This window comes from Notolepis coatsorum, assembly GCF_963971535.1.
Source record: "Notolepis coatsorum genome assembly, chromosome: 14".
NCBI lineage: Eukaryota > Metazoa > Chordata > Actinopteri > Aulopiformes > Paralepididae > Notolepis > Notolepis coatsorum.
Window position 1 is genome coordinate 90,706,131 of NC_140178.1, and position 20,787 is coordinate 90,726,917.

Consider the following 20,787-nt stretch of genomic DNA (forward strand, 5'->3'; position numbering starts at 1 on the left):
TGGGAAGGGCTATCCAGGATAACGTCCAGCTGTCTATCTGTATGTCGTGTGTGTCATATATGTTATGATGAATTGAAAATGGGGGACCCTGATGTAAACAAGACGAAAGTCTTTCTCTTGTCTGCATCCCCTTAACAATTGTATGTATTGAGCTGTACTGTACTAGTCTGTACCCATTCTGCAATCTGTTAATAAACTTTTCAATCAATCAATCAATCAATCAATCAATCAATCAATTCCTTTTTGTTCTCCTCTCCACAACCTCCTCCAGAATGTCCAGTTCGACTCCCACTACGGAGCTAGCCTTCCTCACCAGTTTGTTCAGTTTGTTAGTGTCTCTTGAGTTGATGTTACTCCCCCAGGAACCACAGCAAAGAAGAGGACGCTGGCTACTACAGACTGGTAAAACGACTGCAGCAGCCTGTTACTCACCTAGACCTGAGTCTCCTCAGGAAGGACAGCCTGCTCTGTGCCTTCCTGCAGAGGACCTTGCTGTTGTCTGTCCAGTCCAGTTTATTGTTCAGGTGTACTCCCAGGAACTTGTAGGTCTCCACCTCCTCCCCTAGTGATGGGAGTAGGGGGCCTCTTCTTGTTCTGCTGATAGATCACCAACAGCTCCGTGGTCTTGCTGAGGTTTTTCTCCACCCTACGACGCTCTCCACCAGGGCTCTGCATTCCTCCTCCTTGTCTGTGATGTAACTGATGATGGAGGAGTGGTCAGAGAACTTGTGTAGGTGGCACATACCTGAGTTGTAGCAGAAGACGGAGGTGTTGCATAGGGTCTTTGGGGGGGTGCCGGTGTTGATCACCAGCACATCTGACCGGCTGCCCTGCAGTCTGATGTAGCCTATTCTGGTTTGTTGGTGAGGTAGTCAGTGATCCAGGCCACCATGGCAATGGTCCAACTGCATCACTGTGAGCTTCTACACTAGCCGTAATGGCTGAAGGATGTTGAAGGCGCAGGAGAAATCGATGAACATGATTATTGTGGTGCTGTGTCGCCTAGGATGATCTGGTATATCTATATTGGTATATCAAATCAAATTTATTTGTAAGGCCCGACAACACACATTAATGTCCCCATGGGCCGGACACGTCTTCTCTAAACAAGTCAAGAAACATCACAATAAATCAAGAACAAAACAAAAAACACCATGAAATCCAAAATAAAAAGTAAAATAAATAAATGCAACACTCCCAGACATACCCCAAGTGAAGGTAAGGAAAAACTCACTAAAAACCTAGCAATAGGAAAAAAGCACCACAGGCAATGTGGAGGGGAGAAACCTTAGAAGGGCCGTTCAAGGGGGGATCTCCCTTCTTAGATGTCGGTGATAGTAGTGTTGCTATGGATGATCAATGGGTGGAGAATAAAACAGGCGAGACAGTTGGTATGTATGTACATATACGTGTAATAAAACACAAATATGTACATGCAATAGCAACTGGGGTACATAAGAACATTTTGAAAGATTGAAAATAGAATAGAGCTAATTAACGGATCCATTTGAGGTATGGGGGCGACGTAGAGAGGATCGTATCCTCTTGGCCATCACCATGGGTCATCCACCACTTTGGTCATCACCACGAGACATCCACTCACAGGGAGATGGGGACAGGCGTTAGACAGGTTGCGTGTTTGTGATGGGCGGACATAGTAATAGATACAAGTAGTAAGCATATATGTGAATAGAATAGATACACGTAGTAAGCATATATGTTAATAGAATCAAAGTATATAAGAGAATTGTGAAATTAAGTAATAAATAGAACTAAGAACAACTGCAAGCGTATGTATACAGGATGGGATACAAGATGATGGCTCAGGGCCATATGCCCAGGGGGTCAGGAGAAACCACTCAGAATAGGTCGAGGCAGAGCAGGTATGGTTTGATGCTGCAGGTCAGACAGAAGCCAGTATGAAGCTGATCCTGATATATCTATAATGGTATGTGTATATAATGGTATAACTATAATGGTGTTCTCCGATATAGCTATGTATAACTAGTCCATAACTTGTTGAGGCAGCCTAACTGAAAACAAAACAGGCTTTGCAAAGACTGAAATGATTGCAACTAAATCAGGTTCCTTGAAGGGAGGAGATTATTCTATTCGGTTATTCTATTTCATCCAAAGTAGTATCAAAGGTCAAATGAAGTAATGTTACAGAGGCCAGACGTTGTTAAAATGACGATTTCTGCTGCTGAAGTGAATAAAGTAGAATAAAGCTTTATTCTAAATAATTCAATAAATTATCTTTCTGAGTGCCTCCCGGGAGATCATTGATTGATTGATTGAACATTTTATCAACAGATTGCAGAATGGGTACAGTACAGTACAATACACAGCTCAATACACACAATTGTTAAGGGGATGCAGACCAGAGAAAGACTTTCGTCTTGTTTACATCAGGGTCCCCCATTTTCAATTCATCATAACATAATATGACATACATGACATACAGATAGACAGTACTGCTACATCTATACAAATACAAAAAATAGTCTAAAAATCATACATTCGAATTCGAGTGTTTTTGTTCATTATAATAAAGTCAAATTCTCCCTCGAAGTGGGGGGTCAAGATTTGAGCCAATGAATACACCCGAAGCCTTTACACGTCCAATCAACAGCAGTCGCAGAAGAAGAAGGCGATTACGTCCAATCAGAGGAAGGCTACAGAGAGAGGCTGCATCCGGGTTATCTAGGATCTGGAGAGAGTGTCAGCGCCGCCAACCGTGTTCAATTATTTGGTAAGAAAATAACTTAATCAATGCGTTATCTAATTCCAATTATGTAACGTTACTCTGAGAAAGATTAAAACATGCATTGCATACTGTGTGAAATTGCTTCCTTGTATTACTTGCTCAGGCATGGGAGTTCTCTAAGCATCGTTGTCAAACAAGCTAACTTCGCTGTTGTTAGCTAGCAGCCGTCACAGGAGAGCAGCGCTGGTGCTAAAGTTAGCTTAGCGAGCTAGTTGTTGTTGCAGCATTGTAGTCTTATTCGCGCTCAGTGCATCAAACATGTGTGTATATGTCCCAGTTAAGTCTTGTTTTTTAATGCTGGAAATAACCCGTAACATCGGCGGAAAACGTGACCCAAATATTACAATAATCGTAACGTTATTACTAGAGACCATTGATTTCATCACGGTGGTGTTTGAGTAACGTTGCATGGACGCACGACTCAATGGATGACCCTCCTGGTCAGATCAGATGTGAAGGTTTGACGTTACTCCTGAACATTTTAATTTGGATTAAGTTAAACTACCTTTCCTGTTTGTGTAGTTAAATCAAGTTTAACATGTGTGTTTCATTCATACCCCAAAACCTGATTGTTATGACGCACACACACACATGTTATTGCACCCTGCTGGCATGCCTCTGTGTGCTCACTGGCTGTCAAACCACATGATGCCCTGTGAATGAGATGTGAACGAGATCAATTGAGGAGATGGTACTTGGTAAGGAAGGACACGACAACAGTCCTCGACAAAATATATTGTACGTCAACTAATATTCATAGAATTTAGTAGATGTTATTATACTGATGTTTTAGGGAAATGGCTTAACTCGTTCAGCATGCACCCTACCCCCCCCCCCCCCCCCCCTCAAATAAAAAACGACAATCAACTTACAATGTCTTGGGTCATCTAAGACTAGCCCCTTACGTGACTGCGATGTGCAAGCCAGGGGCTTTTCTAACCGCAGTCACTCTCAGCTATATAGCTACCAGGCTCGTTTGGACCACCAAGCACTGCTTCTGAGCTCGGGGTGGGTCAAAAATATATCAGATATGAATTTCAAAGGTACCCAGCGTACAATTAGGGTTTCACACAGCGACGCGCTGGGGTCTGAAAGCTCGGAGTTGCTAATAAACATTTTAAATCATTGTTATAAAACGAGTGGTACTCAGAGAGCGAAGCCGTGTATTTCGCCGTTGGTGTCACAGCGCATGCGCACCAGGCTATGATTTAAAATGTTTATTAGCAACTCTGAGCTTTCAGACCCCAGCGCGTCGCTGTGTGAACCCCTAATTGTACGCTGGGTACCTTTTTGAAATTCATATCTGATATATTTTTGACCCACCCCGAGCTCAGAAGCAGTGCTTGGTGGTCCAAACGAGCCTGGTAGCTATATAGCTGAGAGTGACTGCGGTTACAAAAGCCCCTGGCTTGCACATCGCAGTCACGTAAGGGGCTAATCTAAGACCAAACCAGCCTGTTTAATCGACTGGGGGAGGGGGGGTGCATTATTTCATGAGGACCAAGCTTTCCATCTCTCCTCTGCAGATCCACAACCTGGAAAATGGGACGCAGGAAGTCAAAGAGAAAGCCGCCCCCCAAGAAAAAGCTGACTGGGAATCTGGACACCCAGTTCACCTGCCCGTTCTGTAACCACGAGAAGTCCTGCGATGTAAAAATGTAAGTTAAGCCGGATGTCCTTTGCCGCCCGAGTTAAGACCGTAGCCGTGGGTTGCTGCAGATCTGTCTCTCTCTTCCATTCTCTTGCGTAGAGAAACAGTAGAAACATACACAATGGAGACTGGGAGGGACAGGAGGAAGGGTGGAAGTTGCTGCCATGATGGTGGTGGTGATGTTTTCTGTGGCAGAGTTTGGTTTTATTTTAAAGTTCAGTTTTATTTGTCACATATAAAGTACATGTACATTATAGTGAAATTCTTGGTTCTGTATGACCCTCCTCAGGGCTCTACGCTAACCTTTTTCCCAAGCAGCACATGTGCTCCTAAATGAAAAAATTTAGGAGCACACAAAGAAATTTAGGAGCACCCAAAAATATTTAGGAGCACAGTGAAAATATTTCAAGTAAGAGTTTTTTTTTTTTTTTATAAATAAATGTATATTTGTACTGTGCGTGCATGTGTGTACATTAGCTCTTACTACAACCCTGCATGTTTACATTTTGTATTTTGTACTTGATGTACATGTGCTGTCCCTATCAAATAAACTATCAAATCAAACTACTGCTACAAAAGGTTCAGTCACTTAACTTTAGCCCCTTTTATGCATACAATGCCTATGTTTTGGCTGTGTTGCTCTTCTAGAAAAATAATCCTTTCACGGTTGCCTATTGAAATACTGTACACCTCCAGTACAGAAACATTGTTTATGAGTTTGCGTGTCAGGTAGACCATTGAAGCCCATCTCTGCTGTTGATAACGCTAGCCAAGTTATTATACACACAGATACACAGTGGGCCAGTGACTTTGGTGTAGGGGTGTAACAATGCATCGATCCTAAGGGGGAAATTCAACTGCATCGATTTGAAAATGTTAGAATTGATTATCGCAATTTTAATGTGTACACGTTATGTTATTGTCATGTCCGTTACAGCCAACACACCGACATACGCTACTGCATCAACGTTATGATTAACAAAGCAAGGCATTCGTTTTGTTGCATTAACGTTATATTACTATTGCTATCGATAAATCTAGGTGTTCTAAAATCTATTGCTATTGGTAAGAGAGATACTATATAATAAGTTACTGTCTCGGAAAACGAGAGCCCTGATCGCAATGCCGGAGTTTCAGGAAGTAAACAAGCAAAATGAGAGCTTCCGATTGGTCATTTGCTTTATTTCCCATGAAACCAGTCACTTCACTCTACTGTGATTGGACCGTTGGCTTGAGTGCAATGTGGGACTTGTAGTTTTTTAACGATTCTCAGCTGAGAAATAAAAAGTACGACTGAAGGCTGTAATCTGCAGTCACACACCGTGCGTCTAATAGACTTTTGAGGTTCGCACACAAATATTTTTAGGGGCATATGCGAGCAATATGGTCGCACTGTAGAGCCCTGCTCCTGAGATTGTGCTTCATACAGTTAAAAGAATAAAGACAAAACACTATACAAAATAATATACAATATACCAAACTAAAATGTACAAAATGCAAAAATTAGGTGATGCAAATGTTTTTATGAATAAATAAAATATGCTGTAATGTTTAAAATGTTAATTTTAACACTTTGAGTGCCACGCCGGGTTTTCCTTTTTACCCCCTTGATGCCACGGTCCACTTCAATGTTAACGTTAATATGGCCTAATCTATGTTTTAAATTATGGCTATGTGTCTAATCTGCCCGTCGCTTATCAAAGACTACTTTTCCAGTCAGTGCTGTCAAGGCAGATTGGTTTTTTATCGCTTCATTTCCGTTTCAGAGCATTTAGAAAAGCACCCGGTTTGAGATAAAAAAAAAACAGTTCATTCTGGACCATTCTATGATAATCGTCTTTTACTGGAATATTCCAGAACGTTGATATTCGTCGGCCTATTTATGAATCGTTTTCAAATAAACGCTAGATGATCAATATTATACGTGCACGCAAGCACATTCGGGCCGCGCACGGATAATCGCCATGTTCATTTCCTCTAGGACTTTTACAGTGAAACCGAAAGAGCCCATTTCACAAAACAGCCTATATCTTCATCAAAATTAGTCTGATTATCCTAACACTGATAACATAGATTCCTTACCTGACATCAGATGGTATCCAACTGGTATATTCCAATTCCTGATCACCATTCGGAAAAAATCGATAAGTGTATGGATCCAACGTGATACAGTAGTACACATGATTCTGCAGGGCTGAGAGGCTCCAGAATGAACTGTGGTAACCCCGGCTGGATCAGTGGACTGGAAAATGTGGAGTACCGGATTTTTCCCCCCATCCATTTTCATTGAGTCCATTCCAAAATCCCTTATGTCATCTGGGAGACGATAGGGGGCGCTTTTTTCCACATATGATCGCCGGCGGCGCTCGGGTATACTCGGGTAGGCTCGCGTCATGCAATATGATTTCAGATCGCTAAAAAATAAAATCTGAGAAATCTCGTGAGTGGCTTTCAACATAACTATCGGAAACCCGAGATATCTCGTGTGTGGCAGTGAAAGTGTTAAAGGTGAATGTTTAAAGTCAGTGTGTGCATGTGGATGTGTGTGCAATGAATGTAGATGGATGGGTTAGTGTTGCATAGAGTCATTGGGCATTCTGATGCCCTGGCCCCAGTAGTTCAAAACTTTTAATCCCTATTCTGATCGGATCATATTTGGATTTTGGGTAGTTCAAAACCAAAACACAGGATTAAGATCAGTTTGATATAAAATCAGGAAATCAAATCTATGCTTTAATCTGGATAAAATCTTCAAAACAATACAGGATTGGGATAAAAAAAAAAACTGGATTATCTTGATCCCACCAGGTCCTCCCAATATCCAAGAGGGCTGTCGTGACTGTACTTGATCTGCGGTATAAACACCATTACTTTGATGTGGGGGGAAAAGCAGCGTGCACCTGAAACGATCCAGGGTTTAATTGGATTTGATGGAAATGCCAGTTGATGATGGAGATGGGATGCGCAGCACAGAGGACACGTCGGGGCAAAAGACGTTTCGTGTTCATGCTGCTTTTCCCCCAAAGTAATGATCTTTATACCGGAATGCCAAAGCTGTTATTCATTTCTATATTTGGGGAATGATAGGTGCGTAGAGCACGATGTTTCGAGTCGGACGATCGTCTTCTGCAACGTGTGTTTAGGGGAAACAGACTCTTCTTGTGTATCACCCAGACACTATGATCTATTCTGTAATGAGGTTAATGAAAATGCAAACATGGTGCCCTGACTTTCAAACAGGGGATTATTACTCCGTAAATCCCACCCATCTCATCTCGCGCGTCTCCTTTAGCTTGAAGCCTGGGATGTAAGGCAGAGCGAAGGCCCACTGCAGCCTGATCCAATCGTCTGTGAGCGACGAGCACTGGCTCCACTCCTTACGGCTGGCTTGAGCACAACCTGTGGACAAAGGTCTAATCACTGTCTGTGTTCCACATAGGTTCTTTCTTTAGCTGCAGTGTTTACCAGGTTTCCAGCATGTATAGTTCCACGTAACTTTTTTGGGGGAGGCTAATCCCTCTTCCATGCAGAGCGAGGTAAAGCGTAAATCACAGGTGCTTGCGGTGCAGCTACATTTTGGGAGAGGTGTTCTCCTAGGCTCCACGGCAGGCTCCTTGGCACCTGCTGTGGAGCATGGGTGAAACGTTCACGTTCCAGACAGTATACATTTGGCCTGTTTGACATCGGTAATCGGTATGTATATATTATGAATAACTACCAGTAAACTAATCTTCTCTTGTTTCTGCTCTTTCTGTTTGTCTCTCTCTCCAGGGAGCGTACTCGCAACACGGGCATCATATCGTGCACCGTCTGCCTGGAGGAGTTCCAGACTCCTATAACCTGTATCCTTTTTGACCCAACGAAAACAACATATTGGTTTGAATCTTCTCCAGCAAATAATAACTTTTTGTGGTGAAATTAGTCGTGAGGAGCAAATTTACACAACATTAGTTTCATACTTTCATTGTTGCATATATACATACAGTGAATAATGGAACTTAAAAGCATGCATTTAAATGTTATTGTCAACATAGCTCACCATAAGACCAAAACCTGCAATACATTTGTTCTTCTCTTCCTACTCTCCTACCATTAGGAGCTCTGAACCAGGAAGCCATACGTTCCTACTGTACTATGCTAAACTCATTAAATACAACTCTGAAACACACATGTCCAACTTTAAAGGGGAACTATTTTACTATTTCTTTCACTATTTGGGCAATTTTACACAATTCCTGTGAGTCTATGGAACACCTCTGTAAGTTTTTTTTTAAAAAAAAACTTTTTTTGTATTTCTAATCAAGTACTCAAAAACAGCATTTTTCTACCTCAAGATCTTAAGCAGTTTTGAGGCTGGGCTCAAACCACTGTGTGGCCTGGTGGCAACAAACAGAGGGGGCGGGCGTTATTATTAGGGATGCTCGATATTGGCTTTTTTACCGATACCGATATACCGATATTGTCCAACTCTTAATTTCCGATACCCATATCAACCGATACCGATATATGCAGGGTTTCCCCCCCAAAAAACGGAATAATTTCAGATAATTAACATTACATATCTCTTGTTGTGGAATTAACACAACATTATGCATACTTTTGACAATAAATAAAATCTGAATTTGTTCTTACTTGCTTGCCTGGGTAAATAAATGTTCTAGAAATGAATGTAAAAAAAAAATATATATATATTTTTTTGAATACCGATATTTTTCTATATCACATTTTAATGCCGATAATATCGGTAGGCCGATAATATCGGACATCCCTAGTTATTATGCAGCTGAGAAACCTCTGACATCACAGATATGCTAATTTTCAGATTACTCAGTTCAGTGAGGGTGAATATTGTGAGAGGAGAATTGGAAGAATGCGCCAATATGAGAATGTGGCGCAGCCAAAAGTGAGTGTAGGCTTTTGAAGGAATAGACCCAGGGCTTTCGATGGGCTTTCGAAATTCGAAAAACTACACTACCCAGCTCATGCCAGCCCCTGTCAAGCATCTGACTTCTCGATTTACTTTCTTATTTCTCTTATTTTTTGGGATTATCTCCCACAAACCTGAACATTATTGGCATAAATTATAACGCAGTTAGTTTCTCTACCTTTCTGTGAATGTCTAGCAAAAAACTGTTTCAATCTGATGAAAAATGGCAGAGAAATTTACATTATAAACAAGTAACTACTTAATAAAAAATGTGTCTATAATGTTGAATTGGATGTATACAGAGTATCACTAATAGCCAGAGATGAAGCTTTCTGAACACTTATGCAGTGATGTAGTTATCAGAAAAGTTAAAGGACTATAGTGCTATTGTCTTTTCCGTGCAAAGAAACCATACCTTTATGGCTGCGTTCATCCATGTGTCAATGGACACAGTGAATAAACATGGCTACACAGAGGCCGTGAAATTAAATTTCATTTTTTTCAACTTGTCTTTGATTCTTATTTATAAAAGAAATATGGTAGGGGGGGGGGGGGCAGTACTATAATATTAATTCAATATGTTAATGGAAAATAATAAGAGGTATAGGTAGCACCGCTTCGAATTTCGTGGAACGTCGTCCAACTCTCGGCGTAGGAGTGTGTATGGCTCTCAACGGCATGCGAGTCTTGTCTCAAGTCAGTCTGGAATGTCCTTAACTTTCTCCCTCCAGATCTATCTGAACCAGTCGATGTTTACAGTGATTGGATCGATGCCTGTGAAGCAGCCAATCAGTAGCAGTAGTTTCCTGTCGCTCTATTCCTTTCTAACCTCACGCTTTACATTCCTGTCATGTGATTGGTCACTTCCCCTGGGTTGTGTCTAGAATGATGCATACAAAGAGGCGGGGTTGAGCAGGGAAATCACACTAGCTGGTTACACACTTGTCCCCCCGCCTGTAAATTCCTATACAAACTTCGACACATCTAATGTGGTTCTGGCATAATTCCTATTTAAAAAATTCCATACTTATTTCCAGACCTTGATTTCTTGACTGGATTTGAAGATATTGGTGGGTGCTCAGTATAGGGAGCCTCAGTATGATGTATGCCTGTATAGGCTGGGCGATACGACTGCCCACTAGGTCATAGTTCTCTGAAACTGGAGGTTTTTCTATTGAACAGTATATACAACAATCATATTTCATTAAGGGTTTGGGGAATTGCATTAACGGTCTGCAAAATGATCAAAATGTCACTCATGGTGTGGTATTTATTGTTAATTATGCAACAGTTAGTCTTGATCAAGCAATCTGATTGGCTGACGGCCCTGTGTGTTATTAGCTAGAACTAGGGTTGGGTGTCGTTTGAAATCTTTTTCGATTACGGTGCCATGTTGGTTGAATAAATAAATACCAACGCAAACACTCAATCAACTGTTTAAACTTGGTGAATGTCATTTCTCGTCCAATCAGAGCTGTTGTTACATCCGTACCTCTCTGTTTCCTCTGAGCTGCCTATGAAAAGCATTGTCTCAGATCAAGTAAAGTATTACAGTATAAGTGCATGGATCCTCACTGCTTACAGTATAAGTGCATGGATCCTCACTGCTTACAGTATAAGTACATGGATCCTCACTGCTTACAGTATAAGTACATGGATCCTCACTGCTTACAGTATAAGTACATGGATCCTCACTGCTTACAGTATAAGTACATGGATCCTCACTGCTTACAGTATAAGTACATGGATCACTGCTTACAGTATAAGTACATGGATCCTCACTGCTTACAGTATAAGTACATGGATCCTCACTGCTTACAGTATAAGTACATGATCCTCACTGCTTACAGTATAAGTACATGGATCCTCACAAATTCGGTGCTCATTCCGGTGCCACGCATGATTTGAGTCCGGGTCGTATCGACCGCGTTAGAACCGGTACCACTTGGTTCTCGATGCCCAACCCTAGCTATAATAACATGGCTAGGAGTTGCTTAGCAAGAACGCAGATATACATATATATTATATATTCATCAAAACTTGACATCTCAGGCTTTTATTCACAATATCAAATCAGATGTGTATTGGAAAACGTGTATAAAAGCAATAGAACACTCGATATGCGTTTGTAAATCAGATCACAGCTGCAGGATCTCTGGCTGTGGCGTCCTCTGTGATGTCATCTATTAAAACACACTCCCCCTTGTGTTCTGTTGCTTAAATAAATACCACAGCCATGTCCAACGACATTGGGTCCATAATTACATCAAATATGTATTTATATGTGTATCAAGACTGAACGGCACTATTTTTGGATACTCCCCCCCCCCCCCCCCCCCCCCCGACTGCAATTCCCAAACCTTTCAAGACCTATTTCCATATGAAGGTCTTGGAAGTCGGCCACTATATTATCAAGTCAGCATTTGCCACACTTGACCAGAATCTCTAGACTAGCAATGGGACCCTGATCTATTTTGTGTTTTTTTTGTTAACCTGTGATGATGTTAGCTATTGTAACTCTTTACATATTATTTGTTTGTTTCCACTGTCAAAAGATTGTAAAATAAGAATTGATAACTTTGTTATGCTGCCAACGTGCATAAAGAGAGGCTGATGGCAGTGCTAGCCAGTTGGCTGGACCTTCCAATTACCTGGATAGCTTGATTTGGCATCTTGTAGCAAAACCTTAAAGGGGTACTTTCCCCTGGGGCGGCTACGTGGCGTAGTGGGCAAGGCGCTCGCCACGAATGCGGAGACGCTGGGCTCGCCTGTTCCAGCCCAGCACTCCACATTGCTTTCAGTTTAGCTGGTCGTTCATACTAATACACATTGGCCGTATTAGGGGGTGGGAAACTGATGGGTGGGGATCGGGCGTTGTGGACAGCGACTCCTACAGGTCGGTTGGTGCGCCTGCGCAGTAGAATCAGGAAGTGTCGGGGGCAGCGTGAGCCTCCCACGCGTTACTCCTCGCCACTGAGAGATCGAGCTGCGCAGGTGAAAAGATGCGACTGCTGTTACCTCAAGTACCGGAGGGGACTTGTGCTATGTATGACTTAGTCCACATTGCAGCCGGCTTGTGGGAGGCATGAAACAGCGTTCGTGACAGGGGAGGGTTGAATTGGATGATACGAAATTGGGATGGGAGAAAATATAGAAAATAAGAGAAAAAGTGGATTAAAAAAAAAAAAAGGGGGGTACTTTCCCCCAAAAACAATGCTGGATTATTTTGCACACAATCTCGCACACATCCAACTACACGTCATTCACTGTCATTAGTTTGACAGTTATTGAGAGTAAATGAGTGAATACGGCCACCAGTGATGTCATCACGGACATTGAATCCTTGTGTTGTGTTAATTAAAGCTCAATTTAATTATAAATTAGCAGTCCCTATAAGGGTATTGCTATTATTTTCTTCTACATAATTTCATGGAGCTGTAATTGACAATACAAGCATTCAATGTCCCTGATGACATCACAGGTGGCCATGTTAAATTAATTTACACTCAATAATTGTCTAACTAAATTAATGTGTGCAAAACTTGTGTGTGTGTGAGATTATGTGCTAAATAAATCTGCATTGTTTTTTCTTTTGGTGAAGTGCCCCTTTAAGAAACAGTCAAGGCTTTTAATCCACTGAGAATGCTGAGTTTTGTTGCCGTGTGGCTTGTGGAGCACTATAGGTTGATTACATTAACTTTCAATCTGGAATTTTCTGTAAAAAGTTTTTTTTCTTTTTATATATAAAGAAATTGCGAGTGTATTGTAGTTCCAGTTTATACATTATTGAATTAAAAATGGATTGATCCCAGCCCTCCCTGTTGGCCCATCGAGCTCAAACCCATGCGTATTATATCTGACTGGGGGACGGGAGTTTGCTATGCAGGCCAGAGAACATTCCCCATTTTACATCTCAGTTCTTGACTGAAGGATTTTCATTTCATCATCACCGACCTGGTAATTATATTATCAGTGTTTACCTGCTGGAATGTACACAGTGACTGACTTGGTGTTAACGTTTAAACGTTTGTTACCCCAGCATTGCTGTAGAGATAAGCTTGGGCATTATGACATAATTATTCCAGGGGCCCCTTTTTTATTTTAATTTAATTTTGTATTGAATATTTTTAGTTTTCAACCCTGTCTAAAACGTACTGTACGTTTTGTTGGCTGATGTTTCCTTAGTTTATCCGACGGCCATGTTTCTTTGTTCTAGTAGTTATATATATTTTTTACGAGTGTCCCCTTGGGTATTTTTTTTTTATGTTACTGGTGTTTTGTTTTAGTTTTTTTTTAATCACAATGTATTTTGTATGAGAATACACTCAACAAATTAAAATCGGTGTATTTCACAATTTACAGTATACTTGTTTTGATTTTGGTATATGGGGGTGACAGTAAAAAACTGAGACGAGACCTAATTTTCTTTTGTATGTGTTTTTAATGTGTTGTTTTAAGTAGAAAAAGGGTAACCACTGCGCTCAGACAGGTGCGTAGTCCAACATTAATTAAGTTACAAAAAATGGAGTAGGGACCGCACTCGAGGAAAAGCGTTGTTTTTATTTTTATGTGCACACTGATGAAGGCCGGATGGCTGAAAACGTTTTGTGCGTTATACAACTTGTGCATATAAAAATAAAAACAACGATTTTTAATGTGTTGCACATGTCATATTTTGTGAAAACGCATATAGAGGGGAAAAGATTCATAGTAGAACCATGTATATAGTCTGAACAGTACAAAAGAAAATTAGGTATTTTGTACTGTGAGTGGAAAACCGAGCCAATACAGTATGCTAAATAATTTTTCTTAATATCACATGGGAATGAATCAATGCACCTTAGAGACCTATTCATGCCTTGACCTTTAATGGAACATTTATTTGGTGTTCATGTTTTTTATTTGAGCGAGCACAGGGCGATATGACAGTATATGGCGTTATACTGTCAGTGTCACATCTATCTTGTTTATGATAAATTAAAAAAAAAAGTGTTTTTCAACACCAGCACACAAATGCGTTCAACGTGATTGGCTGCTGTGTGATCAGTTGAGTTAAAAGCACCTGGAGGAATGCACCTGACATAGCGACGTGGGCAAGATTATGTCAATACGATTAATAATATCTTTGCATCGGTAAAGTTTCAGTTTATCGCCCGGCCTTTTTGTGTGATTGAAAACCCTGCACAGGTAAAATATTTCCGCTCACAACTGTGACTGTGTTGAACCACTAGGTGGCACTATAACGCAAGAGTTGGTCACGATAGACCACTGCACTTCCTACATGGAGCTCGTGAGGGGGAGTATATCTATGAGGGGAAGGGGGTAAAATTAATGAATGTTGATTAGAGCCTTGACCCCTTGGCTCTAATCAAGGCTCTAATCAACATTCATTCACGCGCTCCCATGAGCTAAAAATACCGGAAGTGTTGCGGTGGTCTATAGCCTGCACAACAACGGCCATCATGGCCTTTGTAAGTGAACGTTAATTAGCAGTTGGAACATGAACCTCATTGGTTCTCGAACCTTTTCATGTCAAGGAACACCCCAAATTGGTATGTAATAAACCGCGGGTTTAGTTATAGTACATAGTATAGAATAGTATAGTATAACAAATAGTTGTTATACATTGTGCTAACTTCTAGTGAATAGAATATTATTGAAATGAAAGACTATATTTAGCTGGTGACCGTCTGAAAACTCCCAAAGACCCCTCTTTGTTTCACCACAAACACATACATTTGAACGAACAGTGAGTTAGCTGTAGGTAGTAAGAACTTTATTGTCTGGTCATGATAGTCCAATGAAATATACGGTTAACATTTCACTTCTGGACAAAATGAGAGGTACTTTTCTGAATACGGTTATATAAGGTCATGAAGACAAAGTGTTCCTGGTCACTGATCTAGAGTCAGCTTCAGTCTGTTTGAATAAGGTCACAGAGACGTGACCTTTGGCTTTGTGAATATGTGACCAGGAAGCTCTTTTGTCATTTCACTACTTGATGTGATGCAAGACACGGGTCACTGGAGTCAGAATTTTGTGTTTGAAAGCCTTTGTAGGAATAATATAATCATCGTCATTACCATCTCATCAGGTGAAAATTAATAACATTACAGCCGGCAACAGTCATAATCACCTTATACAATATCATTACATTCAAGACATGCGGTGGGCCAACAGTATCACATGATACAGAAGATATCAACACAAACAGTCATTTCATCTGCGTATTAGCCACGGTCCAAAATCATAAGCAATTCTCAGGGACCAGCTGGGTCTCCATATTACCATTCTAAAAGCCATTTTTCTGCACGCACAGTGATGCTAGGCATTGTGGGTAAAGTGCAAAAAGAGCAACAACATATTAAAGCCGAGGCGAATAAGAGCGCGTCTCCAAAATGACGAGAACATGAAATCAAAAACAGCCACGCTAGACGGGCAGACGTCGGCAGAGTCAGGAATACCGGCGGCGACCCGAAGTGAACTGCGATTTCCAAAAGAATATGACGGAATTTCATAAGATGTTGTTCTTTCACTTGATTAAGGTGTTGTACCAAAGCCTGACTTCCTTCAGCTTGTGAAAATAAATCAACTTACTGGGGGGGAAAGGGAAGGGGTTTGCTGCACGTAACTCATCTATCCCAGTCCTGTAAAGTGGCAAGTTGGCAGGCGTGTGTGCGAGAGTGATCTATGGATGATGACATGCCAGCGGCAGGTGCACACAAACCAAAGGCAAAGTCTGCTTAAAAGCTACACGTTCCGTGTCCTCCTTCGGGGAGTCGCCGCGTCATCCAGAGGCGTGGGATCCTAGAGCCCGGTGTACGTGTGTCCCAGTGTGGACGTGAACTCTGGTTCCAAAAAAAGAGGGGTTAAAAGGTCAAACAGCAGGGGGGGGGGGGGGGGGGGGGGTTGGTATAAAAAAGGCAGGAAACTGCTCCAATTACACCGTATAAAAGTTGTAAAGTAAAAAAAGCAAAAAAAAACTAAGAAATCTATAAATAGAAACTGACATCAAGTTACGAGACGATGGTTTTCTTTGGCTATATTTAGTACCGATTCATAAAATTCATCAGGAAAAAGAAATCCACTCAAATGTCTGCTGGTTTGGGAGGGGGGTGGATTTGGCCACTAAATGAAAACTATGACATAAGGTCATGAGGTCAATGTAAACACACTTCTCTTTAGCTAAATGGAAAGACAAACGGTAAATCCCTCGGAGTAAAACAAAAAAAGATAAGGTCCAAAATGGTTTGGGAACAGCCGGGGAGTGAAGACGATGACGACAACGATGGTGATGAAGACGACGATGATGATGATGATGTTGACGTCAACGTTAAATAACAGTCCGGCTAGTCTTGTTGGGTTTTTTACGAAAAACAGCTGTGGCTGTCTGTGGTTGTCGTTTCAATTGAACTATCCCAAGCTCCGCCTCTCTTTTCCTGACCCTCCAATCGCAGCGGCTACTTTCCGCGAGTCAAAAGAGAAGAGAAGAGAGAGAGAGCGGAGCTTGGGATAGGTCAACAGAAGTGAAAGGGGGGAGGGGTCGTGAGTCTGTCCGTGTGTCACTTCTTCTCTCTCTCTCTCTCTCTCTCTCTACTCGTCAGAGTAGTGGTTGTAGCCGTCAAACTCCTCCTCCACCACCTCCGAGGCCTCCGCCGCCTCGTCCCCGTTGCCGTAGACGTCCTCCGTGGGGTTGGTGCAGTACTTGTTGTCGTAGACCTGCCGCGGCAGGCCGTAGGTGGTCATGCCCTGCTGGGAGGCCACCTTGTTGGTGCCCATCTGCAGGGACACGATGGTGGAGTCGCAGTTCTCCAGGTCCAGCTTCTTGTCAAAGATATGTCTCCTGGTGCCCGGGGCCGTCATGCCAGACTGACGGGGGAGAGAGAGGGAGAGGGAGAGGGAGAGGGAGAGAGGGAGAGGGAGAGGGAGAGGGAGAGAGGGAGAGGGAGAGGGAGAGAGGGAGAGAGAGAGAGAGAGAGAGGCGTGTGACGGTTAGTAATGTGAGCTGACTTCAGACTTAACGGAACATGCAGACATTGTGGGAAATGCGCTTACCAGTGTTCTCCAGAGTCAGACAAGAAGATACTAGATACCGACTTCCTCTGTGTGTTCAGTAGGAAGCTATCCGGCTGCAAGCTAGCCTAGCTTAGTTAGCACAAATGGTAAATTAATGGAATACGGACCACTAGCCTATAGATTACAACTCCGGGAGAGGGGTTTGTGGCCAACAGCTAGGCTAGCTGGTCCGTATCCACTTCCATTCGTTTGTGCTAAGCTAGGCTAGCCTGCAGCCGGATAGCTTTCTACTGAACACTAGGGTTTGGTACCTTTCACATTTGAACTGATACCGACACCGGTACCTGTGAATCGATACCGGTACCCAACGGTACCTTTTTTCGGTACTTTAGTCTCAAAATCTTTTATCTACCTACCTACCTCAGTCGTGAAAAAAAATATCCAAACTTCAAATAACCACACTTTCGACCGTTTTCGGCTTGCCATTGCCCCGACTGCTTTGTTGTTGAATCAAGCCAAATCCTAGGTAAGGGTATATTGTGCGTGTGAACGTGCGGCACACTTCATACGTTTCGTTTCGTGGTAAATTAAACATTGACGTCATCAAAAAAAAAAGAAAGTAAAAAAAGTTTTTTCCCCCCCAGTACCGAAATGTGGCACCGACGGATCTCACGTGAATCGGTACTCTGTAGTACCGACGTGATTCGATAGGTACCTTTAAAAGTACCTAATTCGGTACCCATCCCTACTGAACACAAGGGGAAATCACTATCTATCTTCTTGTCTCTGGAGAAGACGGTAAGCACTTTTCCCAGAATGTTGGCGTGTTCCTTTAACATTTCGGGTAACTATGGGGTTCTTTGGTGATTTCCGAGGAGAAACATTTGTTTCAAACGTAGGTAATTATTCCACAGCCCATTGTGGTACAAAGATTGATCATCTCATTAGGTTGACTGAATTGAAAATAAGCTGAATTGATTCTATTTTTCCGTGCAAGGAATGTTTGATGCATTGCTTGTTCTACCGTCTGCAGTTGTCATAAATCAATCAGTGTCGGCTAAATGCCTACAGTTTAAATGAAAAATTCCACCCTAAAACTGAATTCACATTGTGATATTCCAATGGTGGAATGAAAGACGTTAAGTCAACATCTGAAAACAGACAGGTGTCTCTTTGAGCTAGAAATCAAGAGCATCAAGACTCAAATCTCCCATGTCATCAAGGAGACTTTTGGAGTCGGTCAATTAACAGTGAATTAGTGGCTGACTTTGGGTACTATCATAGTGTCCTAGGAGTTAAATCACCATGGATACTATCATTGTGTCCTAGGAGTTAAATCACCATGGTTACTGTCATAGTGTCCTAGGAGTTAAATCACCATGGTTACTATCATTGTGTCCTAGGAGTTAAATCACCATGGGTACTGTCATAGTGTCCTAGGAGTAAAACAAAAATAAAACATTTTCAGTGGTAGTGCCTTGAGGAGAGTATACTTGTTCATCTTCACACAGATTAAAAAGTACAGTATTATAGGTGGATTTTCCCTTTAAAGGTCAAAGGCTGTGATCACCTGGTTGGCGCCCTTGTTGGTGCCCATCTGCAGGCTGATGGTGGACTGGTCCAGGGGGTTGTCCATTTCTAACTTGGCGTCATACAGATGGCGCCGCGTGCCGTAGGACGTCATGCCCTTCTGGCTGGCGAGCTTGTTGGTGCCCATCTAGAATCAGAGAGCAGAAGAGTGTTCTTACAGGCAGAGCACCTCATACAGATGCATAGTGTGCATTTATGAAGTCAAGACGCTATTTGAGTCAGATCATTCTGCTTCTACGTGAAGGGGAAATGGACTGTTCTCACATGTATACTGCCACCTAGTGGCCTCCGATTTATTCTGTAATGAGGCTCAGGTTACTGATTCCCATCACTCTTTCCACGAATTGGCAAAGTAATGTGTAAAGTTCAGTGTTCCAACCACCACTGAATCTCAAATGAGGAAGAAGGAGTGGCCTCTGATGTTGCGGTAGGGAATGTAGTGGCTGTAGGCCTACTGTGTAGAGAGGAACTACCTCCTGTAGCTTTAATCTATTTGAAAGCACCTCATAAAACAGCACTCACTCACTCGCTCACTCACTCACTCACTCACTCACTCACTCACTCACTCACTCACTCACTCACTCACTCACTCACTCACTCACTCACTCACTCACTCACTCACTCACTCACTCACTCACTCACTCACTCACTCACTCACTCACTCACTCACTCACAGTTAGCCACTCTGCCCCGGGATATCACTGTGTGTCCTTGTTATTTTATATTGATAAATTATTTTGGCCATATTTAGTGCTCTTCAGCTAAATGCTAAAAGTCAAATATCAATTGCATTATGATTATAACTGTTTCATGTTAGCTGGACAGTAGGTTGTGAGAGGGATAGAAGGTAGAGGACTCTAAGAGGAGACAAAATATTCTAACCTACGTCAGCAGGAGCAGAGATCTTCCCCATCATCTCTGAGCATAATGTATTCACTGATGACATCCATAATCTATTCACTGGTGACATCCATAATCTATTCACTGGTGACATCCATATTCTATTCACTGGTGACATCCATATTCTATTCACTGGTGACATCCATATTCTATTCACTGGTGACATCCATATTCTATTCACTGATGACATCCATATTCTATTCACTGATGACATCCATAATCTATTCACTGATGACATCCATATTCTATTCACTGATGACATCCATATTCTATTCACTGATGGCACATGTGTACCACAGTGATATAAATAAAGGTATTCTATTATATTCTATTGAGTCATTGCATTCATATAGCAATTGTCTAGACACTCAAAGCTATTTACAACGTAGAACAGAAATGGCCTCTTCCACCACCAATGTGTAGCATCCAATCTTGGGCTATGTGGGCTCAATGGCTGCCATAAAATGATACCAGGCACACATCATACATACACAATGGCTGACAAGCTCAGGACACAAGGACTGATATCAGCAAATTAAGGGGAGGGATGATTAGGTGGCCTTGGTGTGGTATGGTATGGCTACTGGTATTAGCATAATGTTTAATGTTTTAACTTGAGGAGAGGACTGCCCCGGGACGTGTAGATCAGTAAACTTGAGGACTGCCCCGGGACGTGTAGATCAGTAAACTTGAGGACTGCCCCGGGACGTGTAGATCAGTAAACTTGAGGACTGCCCTGGGATGTGTAGATCAGTACATTGCGTGTTTGACCAGTTCCACCGTTCTGACCTGCAGGCCGATGATGTTCCGTCCCTCTTTCAGCTTCTCAGGAGCAAAGTGGCGCAGCTGTTTCTCGGCGTACTTCACTCCAAGGTCATACTTAGAGTGGAACCCTTTGGACTTAGCCTGAAGAGACAGCAGAGCACAGAGACACAG

The 20,787-nt window shown here is 42.1% G+C and overlaps 2 protein-coding genes across 2 annotated transcripts in view; one reads left to right on the forward strand and one right to left on the reverse strand.

Moving 5' to 3' along the window:
* Positions 1 to 2,687: 2,687 nt before the first annotated feature.
* Positions 2,688 to 10,774, forward strand: elof1 (elongation factor 1). Its single transcript, XM_084329921.1, has 4 exons — positions 2,688 to 2,752; positions 4,294 to 4,425; positions 8,190 to 8,260; positions 10,077 to 10,774. The coding sequence occupies exons 2-4, from the start codon at positions 4,310 to 4,312 to the stop codon at positions 10,139 to 10,141; spliced, it is 252 nt and encodes an 83-aa protein (XP_084186047.1). The 5' UTR covers positions 2,688 to 2,752; positions 4,294 to 4,309; the 3' UTR covers positions 10,142 to 10,774.
* Positions 10,775 to 15,104: 4,330 nt separating this feature from the next.
* Positions 15,105 to 20,787, reverse strand: part of cnn1b (calponin 1, basic, smooth muscle, b) — a 28,922-nt gene continuing 23,239 nt past the window's right edge. The window contains exons 5-7 of the mRNA XM_084329920.1: positions 20,641 to 20,757; positions 18,932 to 19,078; positions 15,105 to 17,214 (exon numbers count right to left, since the gene is read on the reverse strand). Coding sequence (XP_084186046.1) covers positions 16,939 to 17,214; positions 18,932 to 19,078; positions 20,641 to 20,757 — 540 coding nt within the window. The 3' untranslated portion in view covers positions 15,105 to 16,938. The remainder of the gene's footprint in view (positions 17,215 to 18,931; positions 19,079 to 20,640; positions 20,758 to 20,787) is intronic.

What these genes read in the sequence shown, in the direction of transcription:
- elof1 (XM_084329921.1), top strand. Translation starts at nt 4,310, where the DNA reads ATGGGACGCAGGAAGTCAAAGAGAAAGCCGCCCCCCAAGAAAAAGCTG. An exon ending in AAGTCCTGCGATGTAAAAAT is followed by an intron (nt 4,426 to 8,189) that starts GTAAGTTAAGCC and finishes CTCTCTCTCCAG; the next exon opens with GGAGCGTACTCGCAACACGG. An exon ending in GTTCCAGACTCCTATAACCT is followed by an intron (nt 8,261 to 10,076) that starts GTATCCTTTTTG and finishes TTCTCCCTCCAG; the next exon opens with ATCTATCTGAACCAGTCGAT.